General features: G+C 34.7%; 1 protein-coding gene across 1 annotated transcript in view; it reads left to right on the forward strand.

The window, feature by feature from the left end:
* Positions 1–5533: 5533 nt before the first annotated feature.
* The window catches only part of LOC115620732, a 55904-nt gene continuing 46710 nt past the window's right edge, over positions 5534–14727 (forward strand). The window contains exon 1 of the mRNA XM_030514118.1: positions 5534–5634. Coding sequence (XP_030369978.1) covers positions 5610–5634 — 25 coding nt within the window. The 5' untranslated portion in view covers positions 5534–5609. The remainder of the gene's footprint in view (positions 5635–14727) is intronic.

Genomic DNA, 14727 nt, shown 5'->3' on the forward strand with positions numbered 1-14727 from the left:
CAGTGTTGAGCACAGTTCTGAGTGAGTTACTTTGCTTGCGCCACAGCAGCGAAAAGTCGGCAGCGCTTGGGGAAATTCACCCCAGTCGCACATACAAATTCAGACTGAAACTCAACATAGTTAATGAGCAGGAAATGCAGTTTTTGCGCTTAACTAAACTGATGCGTGTTTTTACTACTTTTTTGTGAGTGAATTTGAAGATTGGGTTAATTTTTGAGAGCAAAATACATATGTACATTTATGTTTGGGGAGAAATCAATCAAAAACATGTCCATTATAAATACAAACAGAGTCAACAACAAAAGCAAATATTTCAACTCAAAAATTCATTTTATGAAAAGTTTCTTTTATTATGATTTCTTAATAAAACTGATAAATGATGTCATTTGTGAACAGCTGCATTTTTAGCCTGTTATTTTCAATAGGACCTATAATATTTACATACAATGCACATTAAATCTTTTTAAAAATAACTGTTTCATATTATTATTCACTCCAAATTCATAAATTTTATCAGAGGATTTCCCTTTTTTAAGCAATACAATGCAATCCCTTTAGCATTACAGTTCATAAGTGTGTGAGTATGTGTGTGGTCCCTTGCACATGGATATGTGTGTGTGTGTGTGTGACGTTGCTTGTTAACCAGCAATGAGCAAATTAAATAAAACACAAACAACAAAAAATGTGGTGAATTTATGTATGCCCATGTATTGGTATTATTCTAGCATGGTGTGTGTGCGTTAGCATATGGCTAATAATTTTGAGTGGATTTAATATCGCTTTACTTGTTTATTTTATTTTTTATGCCTTAAATGCAATTGTCAACAAGAAACCGAACGACTCAGACAGACACCGGCTATTTATTTTGGCAGCGCGCAGAGTCGAAGTCGCCTGGCTTTTTATCAATGCGCGCTGGCGCTGCTGCAGCTGCCTTTCAGTTACTGTTTTTGTAGTTGTAGTTGTTATTCTCCGGTTGCAGTTGCAGTTGCATCGCCATGCTCTCTCAATAGAGCTTACACGCTCAGCTTAAATGTTCTTACCGTTGTTGTCGTTGCTGCTTTTGCCTTACACCCCAATACTCCTAAAGTTCTCGCGTTTGCGCGCCACTCAAAAAACTCAACACGCTCTCTCTCTTACGTTCATGGCTCATGGCTTAGACTCTGTCTCTGACTCTGGCACTCTCTCGCTAGCAATTGTCTCCTGCATCTTGCGCTCATTGTCAAGTTCTCAGTTCATTCTAGTTTTTTAATGGTATGAATGCGCTTATATGCAATTTTTTGACGTAGTCGACGCTGGCGCTAACGTCGACGTCGTCGCTGCTGTTGCTGTCGCAGTCGCTGTCGTTGTCTTCGTGTTGTTGTGATATAATTTTGCAGTCGGCTTCGGCAGTCGCATAAACACAACGCATCCGATATGCAACGGAACGCATTTTCGGACGCGGCCCGAGTCGTTCCGAGGTGTAGCGTCCGACGATCGCGTTTATCAATCGTAAATGCATTTTGCAATTGCATATTGTTCATTAATCATCATAAATAAAATATAATAAAAATAAATAAATAATTTAAAAGCAGTATATAATGTTTAAATAATATTTTCAAATAATACAACATTTGTGCCTACATTAATTATAGAATTTCAAGCCGTGTATGCTTTCCTAAAACAATAACATTTAGAACGAAATAGTGTTGTGATTTCAACTTTCGCCGCTGTTTATTGTTCCGTCGTGTCTCACACATACACACACCCACACCTATGCAAATACTTGCTAAATGTTGTGTGCAATTATGAAGACATTCCATTCAATTGTACGAAACGCGTTTCTTTAAGAATGTTTTATATATTGCGTATACGACGCATTGTACTTCAGTTTTTTGGGCAATGCACGCTATCAAGTGCGTTTGTTGCGCTCAACTTTCATTGACAAGTCATTATTGTTGCTGATGTTTTTGTTGTTCTTGATTGTTCTTGAGGTGTTGTCTAGCAGAGCAGCGCAACAACAACAAGAACAACAACAGCAGCAACGGCACAATGAAGTCGCTGGAAACACACATACATACGTAGACACATACTTACATACATAAATTGTTGTGTGTGTCTGTCTGTCTGTGTGTTTGTATGAGCTCTCGCCGCCGCTGCTGCTTCTGCTGCCGTCGACGTCGCAGCCGTCGTCGTAGCAGTCGTCGTTGTTGTCGGTTGTCGGTCGTCATGCAAAATGCGGAAAACGTTTTTTTCGCGCACTCGCGAAATTTTTTAGAATGCATTTTTATTTCGGTCTTTTGGTTGAATAGTTGCACTTGCACTGCCCGCGACGCGACGTGTGTGCGTGTGCATGTGTGTATGTGCCCCTTCAATGTGTGTGCGTGTGTAAATTATTGTTAATAATAAACGACAAAATAGATTTCAAAAAATGTGATTCTCAAAAAAAAAGTTCTTAATAATTTAAATTTGCAGTACAAATATTGAAAAAAAAATTTAAGCAAATTAAATAGAAATGTGCAATGAAATTTTAATTGATTTTGAGTCAATTTGATCGGCACAGTTCGTAATTTGTGTGAAACGCATTGAAAAACATTTCAATATCACACCAACACTACACTTTTCACTGCACTTTTGTTCCGTTTCGTAAAAAATAGCGCGCGAAATTCATTAGCACCATACCCAATTCCGTTAACACACACAAACGAAAATATAACAAAACTCAAACTACAAATATTAATATGCTACCAACAATAATACAAAACACAAATCACAAAAGGTTGTCATGCAAATGAACTGCAGAAAACTTCAAAAACCAGCATCATCAAAAAAAAAAAAAAACAAAATTGTAAAAGAAAGAAAACAAACAAACAGTCAAAAATGAAACAAAGTACTGGAGTAATAAAGTGTACTCTGAATTTTTTGGGGACTGCTGATGCTGCTACCGTTCAACTTTTTATGCACATAGCAGAGTAGTGGCAAATGTAACAAATTTTTGTCAGTCTCAATTTTCGTCAGCAGACGCCAGCAGCTTAAGCACTTGCCTCCCGGCCCAGCCCGTCCCGTCCTGGCTCGGCCCTCAACTCGGTCATGACAATGCCCCAGCTATGTAGCTGGCACCTACCTCCATCTCCCTTCTGACTCTAGCCGGGCATTTACTTTGCCGTCGGGCACTGGCGCTACATAATGAAAAGAAACGGAAAACAAAAAACTAAAAAGCATGCAAAAAATAGCAGATATGCTGGAAAAAATCTCAAATTAAATAGCCAAAAAATTCATTTTTTTTTTCAAATTGCTCAAACTTCTGTGGCTGGTCCACAACGAATTGTCCATGAGCTGCAGCTGCGCGGCAGCTAAAAGCGACATATTTAACCCATTAGTTCTGAAACGTCGATTCGCGTTAGGTGCAGTATCCTCCAAACGCAACAAAAATTTTTATTCAATATATATAATTTTGAATACTTGAGGCATTGTTTATTCTTTTCTACATCCCATCTCATATGGGGCTCAAGACTATCTGATAAATACTCAAAAATATTTAAAGATTTTGACAAGTTGACAATGCTAATTCATTTATCAATTATGATTACGTTTCTTAGTAATTCAACAATTTATTTTAAAATTAGTTTCGAGAAAATAAAAAAAAAAACATTCCTAATCATTCTAGGAGAATTTAAAGCACATCTATAGTGCTGCTGTTGTTTAATGGTTGCTCTACAAGTATAGGAACATGGATGTTATCTATTAGCTTAAATTCGACAGATATCAGCACTATACTCCCTGAAATCATATTTTTTTCGCAGGGAGTTCGTGGAGGGCTGTAGTTCTAGGGCTAGTTTGTGCCTATTTTTATCGAATTGATCGAAGCCAACATATTCTAAGCATTTGCAAGACATAAAACAATATTTTTATAAAAATTCATTGAATTTTCCAATATGTGTTCATTAATTTTTACATTAATGACAAACTTGCTGTATTGCGTCCAGCCACTTCAGTGGGTTCATTTCCAATGGGTTAATGTATAGCTAAGAGTAGCTGCTTTCAGAAAACTGAAGACCATTGTGCGCTGCATTTGATTTTGCTTATTTCTTTGCCTCTCTCACCTTCCGTTCGTATTCGCATTTTTCATTTTTCACGTTTTTTCACGATTCTCGGTTCGTTTTTTGTTTTTGGCACATCCTTTTTTGTCCGAAACTTAAATTACTATTTACAATGGTTTTGTTGCTTTTGCTGCTACTGCTCGAGTTTGCCTCTCCAATAATTTTTTGCTTTTGTTCGGTAGAGTTTTTTCTGCTGAGCCCAGCCAGAAAGTCTGGCTGGACCTGCCGGACTTTCTGACTGCCGTTTGCTAATTTCATTTAGCAGTTCACTGCATTTTTTTATGAAGCTCATAGACCGAATGAAGTTTACCATCAAATCCAGACGCAATCTGACGTGCAACTGTAGACGTGATTAAGCTTTATACAAATCTATTAAATCAGTTAAAATAGCTTAAATAGTTGGCCAGCAATAAATATGAATAATATGTACGGGTATATCAAACAAAAATTCTTTAGCTTATCAACAAAAGTGCAGTGTTTAGTGCCAGAGTCATGCTCCTCACATAACTCTCAAGCCACAATCTTAATTTTTTGTATCATTCGTAGATTTTTAACAGAAACATAAATAATATCAGCAGCAACAACAACAACAAAAACAACTGCAACAATAACAATACCTTTGTTTATATATTTTTGTTGAGTTGAATTTGCAAGGCATAAAAACAAAAACAAAAAACAAAAACAAAAGTAACATAACCAGAAATAAAAAGTGCAATCAATTAAAACATAAAGAGCTAAATAAACGATGAAACAACAGCAACAAGAACTAGAAAAATAATTAAAAAAGTAGCTGTTACTTTTGAATTATTGTTCACCTTATATAAATAATATAAACTATTATTATAATAAAACATATCAGCAAGCGAACAAATTCAATAAAAAATATTACAAAATAATAATTATTATAATAAGCATGCACACAACAACAACAACAAGTGCAACTACGACAACAAACACACACATTTGCCGCTGTCTGTAAATTGAACGAAAAAAGGTCGAAAATAAAATACCAAAAAAAAATTGTTCAACGGGGAAAAAGAAAGAGAAGTCGCTTCATTTTTACGCTGGATATTATTTACTTTGTGCTCCACATAAAATTACAACCAACAGCCAAAAAAAATACAAATAAATTGCAAAAAAGTGCAAAACAACAACAACAGCAACATTAACAGCTATAATAATTGCCTGTATTCCGCCTTTTGTGCGCGCACCAAAAAATATAAATTTACGGCAAACATAAAAAAAGGAATTTATACATATACATTGTATATAAAAAGGGCACAACATATACAAATTAAACATATATATACAACTGCAATAACAACAACAAGAGGAGGAGGAGAAGCAGGAGGAGGAGCAGTGGCAGCTGCTGCAGAATTTGTGCTGCTCTTCAACTCTGCCACATCGTGCCACCGCCTGCATTGCCCCCAAACGCAAGTGTGGAGCCACCATTGCAGCATTGGCAGCATCATCCGCATCCGCATCTATTTCGCTGTTGGGCAAAAATAATTTAAGACAAATATATGTGATGCTATGCACATCAGCAGCTATGAAATATGTACGTATCTGTTATTAAAGCACCTCTCTTTTTTTTAATAATTCATAGGTAAATATTTATACAATTTATTAATTTGATTAACTTTCATATCTGGGCGGTTGAGAAGACGCGCAAAAAAGTATGTTCGACTTCTCTTCAACTTATTATACTAGTACTCTAGAAGATATAGACCTCTAGAAATACTCTAGGAGATAGAAATTTATAGATCTCTAGAAATAAATTGAAACGTATTTATACCAAATCTTTCCACTGAAAATGTGATCTTATGTAAATATAGGTTTTCCATGTCTATATAGTTAAAGATTCCATATAGTATACATCGTTTGATACAAAACTTCATAAACATACAATATAAAAGACGGCAAGTGTATTATGTATATGGACGACGTTAAGAGTACAGAGAGAGGTTTTCAGAAGACCTGTGTTGAACAAGAAAGGGCTACGATAAATGTGAGTTCATGCGGCTAACATTCTAAATGATCCTTGATAACGAGAGATAGCATGAAGGCTAATCATATAATACTATCCTTTGTTAGGTAATCCATTATATGACCTATTTAAAAAGGGTACAGCGTTATGGGTTGATAAGGAAAATCTAGATTGTTTCATTATGTTGAAAAAAAGTTACCGAAATACCGATTCTTTCAGTTTCGAATGAAACGCACAACTGAATCAATAAGACTAAAGGTCCTTGCCAAGCTTTCTGTACATTCTTCGGGTCAACAAATTTATTAAAAAAAAAAAATTCCAGAACCATCGCACCAGAGTCCATTAATTCTCTCTCGCTACGCATTATAAGTCAGCAGAGGAGCTGCTAATTTATATAAAATTGCTGCCGCTGGCTCTTTACTACTGTTTTCATAAGTAACGCGGTCTGTTATCTGAGTAATTCAGTTTGTGTGCCATCCCACTGACATTGTGTCCTTCAATGCAAGCAAAAATGAAACATCAGGCCCAAATAATCAACAATAAGAAAAGCAAAATGCGTAAACAAAGATACACAATGAGTGTGGCTATCAGATATACGTATACATCCATAGCACAATGGGCGACATATAGACGATCGCAGTTGACTGCATACATACATAAAAGCGTACATACATACATTATAATGCATATGCATGTGTATAGACAAATAAACTTGAGGACAGAAGTTCAAGCAACTTTTCAATGTGACTTCCCACAAAGTTCATTATATTTCAGATTTGTAGATGTGGGAAATAATGAATACTCGTTATTTGCATAATTTATATATTTTCTGGCTTGCCCAAAAAGATGAATTAAATTTTTAAATTAATAAATAAATTCAATAAGTTTTCACTTGTATTGGTCAATTAAATAATATTCACGATTCTCTTTTTTATAATCTTGGCAACTACTTATGTCTGAATGTTAAACATAAAGAAAAAAGATGAATTTTTAAGATAAAAGTATTAGTTTATTAATATTCTCTCCTCTTTTACAACTTAAATATATTACTTATCAAAGTACGTCAACGGCTTTCTCTTTTGAAAATATTTTTTAATTGCTTTCTTACTTCGAAATAAGTTATATTCTTATCTTGCTTTCTTCGGTATTTACTGGAAAAAAAATAATCTCTAGTTATATTTTCTCAGTTTCCATTAAATAAAATAATTCAAATGCCATTCCTTAAATTAAACTGTCAGCTTTACTGTTTTGAAACAATTTATGAAGAAGCCACAAGAAAATGTGAATTCTGTTAAATGACGGGCTATTCAAAACGAAGCAATTTAGTATCTTCTTTTGATTTTCATTTATTTAGTTTTATTTTTGAAAAAACAAAATCACGAGTCAACATTTTTGTCTCAAGTTAAATAATGTCTGCTTATGCAGAAATTGTTATGATGACTAAAAGAAACGTGTATTACCATCAATGTAACAATTTCTGCATTAAGTAATTTTGCCAAAGACATACATACATATATTGTATTCATTCATTGAAAACGATTTTGGGAATCAGCAACGGAAACACCAAAATGCAGCGCCAAGTGCGAACCAAGTCCAATCTAGTGGAGAGATCGTGAATTGTCAGCGTAGCAGCTAAAGCTATCGTAGCTTAATTCATGTCCGCAATCTCCAATCTCAGCACCAGACCTCCAACTCGAAGCCATCGCTGCTCTGCCCCTTATCAGGCAGTAACGTGAGGCATTTGCCTGCTGACAATTCTGACCCAAATTGAATAAAGCGCCCGACACCGACGCCGACGCCGACGCCAACGACGACAAGACAGTCTCTGATATGTGAAATCCCTTGTGTTGCACAAAAATTAAGCAAGAAATTATCGAAAAAACGTACATATGCATACATATATTGTATATATACTTATTGTATTGTGTATAAAAAAATGTATGACAATCGCGCAAACAATACGAAAATGAGTATAAAAATAAAATTTTAGCGCATTGCGTGAGCAACAAAAAAAAAACAACTCAAAAGCGGAAATATTTTGCGCTCTTATCAGGCGAAAAAAATTGATTTTATTTCGTGCGCTTAAATTGTATTTTTCTCTTGTTTTCGCCAACAATATATCAAAGTACAAAGTTGGTATATACTCGTATAAACTATAAATTTATGTGCATAATCCATATTGTATATATAAATACCTCTATATAATATAAGTGGTATATACATAAATATATTTATATACATATGTGTGTGTGCATGAAAATCTATACGTTCAGGCCGCGCAGCTGCCACGATCGCTGTCCAAATCAAAATACAGCTTTCCACTATCGAACAACTCAGCTTGCGACGACGCGTAGTGTAGAAATTATCGCAATTAAATTGTTATTATACTATATATATATTTTTATAAACTACGAGTATAACACACGCTCATATTTCTGACTATTTTTTTTTGTACGATGTTAGTAAAAAACTTTTGCTGATAAGCGTCGGTACAAACAGTGTTATACACAAAAATTGCCAGCAAAGCATAGTTCTGGATTTTCTTTCTTTTTATTTAATATTTTGTTCTGAAAAAAAAACCGCTATATTTATATTAAGGAATTGCCAGTCATAGAAATTTTTTATAGGGGTTTTCATTAAAATATTTTCAATTTGTTTTCCCAGAGGATTGTCGGCATCGCATTAGACATAGACCGTTTATTTTTGATTTCTAGATAATAGACTTAGATTAAAGACTAATTTGTTGATCAAAATATCACTTTTAAAATAATTATTACTGCTCTTATCATACTAAAGTCTAAAGACATCAAAGCCACTTTTTGATCATTTTTCAAATATATAAAGTACAAACTGGTAATTAATATAGAAAACTACGCGCGTTATTTAGTTTTTAATTTTAAAGAAATAATTGAGCAATAAACCGCTTGCCAATATTTAAATAAATAAGTTTAAAAACTAAATAACTGGACTGAAATAATTCGAGAAAATAAATCAAAATAAATTTGAATGTTATAATAATCAAAAGAGAATGTTACAGTCAAACAACACCGACTAAGTAATGCACTCACCATTGTTATTAGCGCACATAGCAGAGGCAAAGCTACGTCGACTTGGCGGGTGTAGTACTGGTACATAATTGGATGGCTTTCAGCTTTTCCTGACCGTTCTGAATCAAATTGTAGACAACATCGACACTGAATAAAAACTAAAATAAAACAAAGTTCGGCCAATATTGGTTCAGAAGTTTCCGAAATTCAAGAATTCCTCTAGATAGACATTGCTATATCGTTGTGTTTCTCCATGCTGCTCACATACTTGTACAATATATAAGAGCTATGATTTCGGCTCTTGCCTTTTGTATACATTTGCATGAACCTGATACTTCCAGATATAACCATTATGTTTTCTGTTCTCCTATCGAGAAAGACAAGCATCTACCTGTCAACCCGATAATCCGATTAATAAATGGTTTTATAAAAACTGAACAACTAATATTCCACCTTCGCCACTGGTCTTCAGCGCCCTAAATATTGCGACTGGAAAACAAGAAGAATTAAGAATTGTTCCAATAAATTTAATATATCTACAAGTACTCAACGTGTTCTCTCCAAATTTTAGGTTTATCGAAAAGTATATAAGTTACAGATTGATTTAGATCTAGGGAAGGAAGCTCCCTCCTTTTCTCATTACCACTCAATGCAATTTGTATTAACTGCTGTAACTCTGGGCTCTGATCTCAAATTTGTGCTCAGATATATCAGATATTTAAATATGATCTGCCGTTAGTGTGGATTAACATTGCATAGAAAAGCATATACACAGGTCGTACTGAAATGTGCATATGTATTTCAAAAAGTACATTGACAGATTTATGGAATGCAACTTTGAAGTTCATCGTTCGAAAAATGTCAAGTAAGAGCTCATTTCCCTCCTTTGGGAGCTGACATTTTTGAAAAGCACTTCTTAGTGCTCACCTTGTGTGAAAATATCAGAATCCTACCTCTTACTGTTTGGGGTGTGTAATGATTGCCAATCAGTGTCCAGACAAAGGATTTTTTATGCTTTTAATAGATCATATATATATTATTTGCCATATAATAAATAAAGTAAATGCATCAAAAACATTGTGAGGCATACATATGAATTGGAAATAAAATACTTATCAAATTGAACGATTATTGCTAAAACCAGCAAAATTATAATAGAGGTTTTCAGATATAATATAATCTATATCTGAGTTTTTATTTCTCTCAAGTGACGCGAAACTTTCGAGGCGAGCATTTGATTTATGAGTAAGTAATATATACCGACCCAATAGCAGCCACACGAATCGACCGCATATATTTACATATGTACATGCAATTATATGTATGTGTGTGTCGATATGACTCAAATAATGATGCATCCATTTCTTGATTATAATTGTTCTTTTTTGTTTGTTTTTTTTATGTTTTTGAATTTTTATAATCAACAAACGTCTCTTAATCAACAAATGCCCAAAAATATGAGACCACCGTGCGTGCCACAGAATCTCGTTTATGTTTAATATTATTTTGGGAATAGTTTCGCGCGGGTTCTTGAGCTGAATCGACAGTATTGCTCAATAATTTAAACAATTTTTTTTTTACTCGTATATAGTAAACATGCATGTAACTTATAAAAAGCACATATTATTGATAGATACGCGAAAAAAAAAAACAAATGTGCAAATAAAACGGGTCTCAAATAACGTTTGACAGACAGACAGACAAATGGGGTGCAGCTGTTTTGCTTTTGTATATATATCTTATATACATACATGCTATATACTTGTATGTATACACATTTGTAAGTGTGGGTAAGATAATGACCATTACGGTCGTCAATTGAAAGTGTTTACCATTTGGGTAAAGATAACAATGAAATTACAAAATAAAAGTAAGTAACTACAACAACAATTATGATGACTACAGCGACGCGTGCTAAGCAAATGTCAACGTTAACAAAACCGAGCAACTTAAGTAAAACAACAACGTGACAAATGTGTGAACATTAAATATACATACATACATATGTGCATCAACAGAATAAGCAAAAACAAAACCGCATAAAATGTGTAAATGAGTACGCAAAAGCGCAAAAGTTGCTGATCGAGACAAGTTGGCAGCTCTAAAAAGCATAGCCTACCACTTGGCGCGGACCACACACAACGTAATTAGTTGCCTCTGCAACTTTCGTCATCATCATCATCATTATCAACATCATCGTCATCTTTGTGCATGTCTTCGGCAGCACTTTGCTTAAGACACTTAATGCTATCAAATTTAAAAGCATCAATGTCGTTGCCACAAGTCGTCAACAGCAGTCAGCAACTGCAACTGCAATTGGAGCCGAAGCTGCAACAGTCAGTAACTGCCAGTACTGCCAACTGCCAACTTCAGCAGTCTTCTGACTCCTTTGCCTTTTGCTCTCCGATCTCTTGCCAATCATTAGTTACCAAACATTTAACAAACGGAAACAGCTGTCTGGCTGGCATGTAGATACGCCTGCCTTTTGTCTTTGTCTATTTGTAGTCCAGCCGGCCTACCCTATCTTCTGTATGTAAGAACTTTAGCATGCCCCGAACCATTCTATTCAATCCTGTGTATGCTGCACTTAAAAAACGCATTAATATTATTATCCTTAAAGGTACGTCCGAAACGCATTTCGGAATAGAAGAAACATTAATAAAAAATATCTTTGTTTGCACCGAAGTTTTACACTCTTCACTGAGATATACAAGCCTTAACGTGTTCTCACTATCTCATTGCTCATTAGAAAATATCATCATCATATGGATATTTTTTCTAAACAAATCTTTCCAATCATATCGTCGATCGATTCTTTATATGGATCTTTTTTTAAACAACTCTTTCCAATCATATCGTCGATCCATATATTAAATATAAGAAAAAATGCAAACCTTTAGCTAAAATTGTGGGAAAAGTAATAATAATAATAATTAAAATCTTTTGTCGTTCTTCCCCTTTTTTTGTTTATTTTCTCACCTCTTGACTCCAGAAAGAAGTTTGATAAATGTAACATTCAGTTTGTGAGTTTATTTGTTTCTTTAGAAGGCCAATTAATGGCTTTATCGTATATTCAACCGAGTAAAAAATACAGATGATTTATATTCGGAATAACACTTCAAGTATAAAATAATTATACAATATAAAAAGTAAATATTTAAAAATTACTTCTAGTGACACTAGAATTTGGGCAGTTCAAGAAAGTGGCAGTTATTGGTAGTCGTACATTTCGTTGAGTGTATGCTACACTATCCTATTCGACAACAACTAGAACGTCAAACTGCCAAAAGGAAGCTGCTACCAAACACTCTAAATGCAGCCGGCAGTTTGGTTGGTCAAACTTGTGGCGGCTGCTTTACTTCTATCCATAAAAGCAACAACAGCAACTACTATAGCAACAACAAAAACAACAACAGCAAAATAGTTACAACAGAGCTAGGTAACAAACACACAAAAAAAACGCGCGTATAAAACTTGGCTAACGACTTTTTTCCGTTGGCGCTCTTGACTTTTGCATTGAAAATCGTGCAATTCACCTGCTGCCTGCCTACCTGCCACCACTACCACCAACAACAACAACAACAGCAGCAGCAACAATGACGTTGAATGCATCTGCATCTTCAAGCGTCGTTTGTTTTGTTAGTGTTATTGTTGTTGTTGTTACTGCTGCCACAGTCTGCATCTGCATGCGGCGCTGTTGGTGTTGTTGTAGTTGTAGTAGTTGTTGTTGTTGTTGCTTGGTTGCATGTTAATGTTACAGCTGCACTTGCACTTGCAGCAAATGCCGCACTATGTAGCCTCAACATCGTCATGAATGACGCGTCTATGTCGTCCCTCCATGCGCAGCTTACCTATCCAGCTCTAGGTCTATGTACATATGTGCATATGTATATATATGTATGTGTGTGTGTGTGTGTGTGTATGCAATTATTTTCTAGGCTGAAAATTGCACGCTTGCACATACATACATACATACATATGCTTGTATATGTATGCTACTTGGGCTTCTTCTTTTGTTGATTTTACAAGGTGTGGAATGACTTTGGTAGCGCCTCATCGTCAAGCTGCTGCTGCAGCTCCTACTACTCCTCCTCCTCCTCCTCCTTTTCCCTCTTTCACAGTCTCTCTCTCCCTCTATCCCGCTTTTGAAGTTGGTTTTCGGCTAAGCTCTGTCTAAGCTACAACGACTTTTAATGCTTGTTGTTGCTTGTTGCTGTTGTTATTGCTGCTCTTGTCGGCCTGGCCGGCCGCACGTTTATGGTCGCGTTTTAATGTAATTGTTGTTGTATTACAGCAAATTTGTACACTTTGATTGTAGTGGCTGTTGTTGTAATTTGCCATTCATTTTGGTACTGGATCAGCAATTTGTGGCTCTAGCTGCTAGAAATCACAGACAGCAACGGGCAATTTTGAATACTTACGAGTAGTTGAGGTTTTGTGTCGTGTGCCAAATTAACCGAAGAAACAATCGAAATTTCGATTTATTTTTAAAATAAACATGACTAGATGTGTTGATTTTAATAAAAGTTCAATACTCGATCAATCAAGTTTCCTCGATCTTGAATCTTAATTATCAATTTACTAATGCAAGTGCACTTTTTAAAATCGAAAATTAAAATATAACTTCTATGAAAACTGATTTTCAATACTCTACGATAAGAGTACAGTATTTGATCAATCAAGAAAACTTACTATTCTTTAGTTTCCATTTTCTCAAATAAAAGTATAGTGTGTTCATAATACAAACGCACTTCTAGGATCAAAAAATGAAGTATAACTTTTATGAAAACTGCCTTTCTTTAATCTACGATAGTGTGTTCATAATGCAAGTGTACTTTTTAAGATCGCTAATTGAAATACAATTTTTTTGAAAACTGCTTCTAATTTTTCTAAAAGAAAAGTTCAATATTTGATATATCCAGGAAACATACTACTCTTTATTTTCCCTTTTCTCAAATAAAAGTGTATTCATTATGCAAGTGCACTTTTTAAGATGAAAAAAATGAAATATAATTTCAATGAAAACTGCTTTTCATTAATCTAAGATAAAAGTTTAATATTCGATCAATCAAGTAAGCTTACAATTCCTTATTTTCCATTTTCTCCAATATACCTATTATGCAATCTGCCATTCAAAACAAATCTGCTTATCATTAATCTACGAGTATTTATGATTTTAGGGAGGTGTGTTTAAATTCCAAAAATATAGCCCTTTAGCCACTGAAAAGGGCTATTGAACACACCTCGTGTTGCCTACCAATACAAACCCTCTAATTTAACAAAATTATCATTTTCGTCACATTCCCGAATGAGAGAACTTAAATAAAAGTTCTATAAGCTCTAGTCACAGTTTGCAGCATTATACCGTATAGTTAGGAATACCGCTAAGCCATCTGAATTGTAATTATCGTTTTGAAACCACCCCTAAACAAAACAGGTAGCCAAGTCAACTGACAAGGCAGCAAGACCAGCAATTTGCCAACTCAACTCCCAAAACTCAACAGCACTTTTTGAGCTATCATTAAGCTATATTATCAAGCATTTAAACGCTGACTGCTGCTACTAGTAATGCCACTGATGATCCATTTCAAATAATTTATAGTCTTGGCTTTAATGC

Source organism: Scaptodrosophila lebanonensis, unplaced genomic scaffold (genome assembly GCF_003285725.1).
Source record: "Scaptodrosophila lebanonensis strain 11010-0011.00,11010-0021.00 unplaced genomic scaffold, SlebRS2 tig00000024-arrow-pilon, whole genome shotgun sequence".
Taxonomy (NCBI): Eukaryota; Metazoa; Arthropoda; class Insecta; order Diptera; family Drosophilidae; genus Scaptodrosophila; species Scaptodrosophila lebanonensis.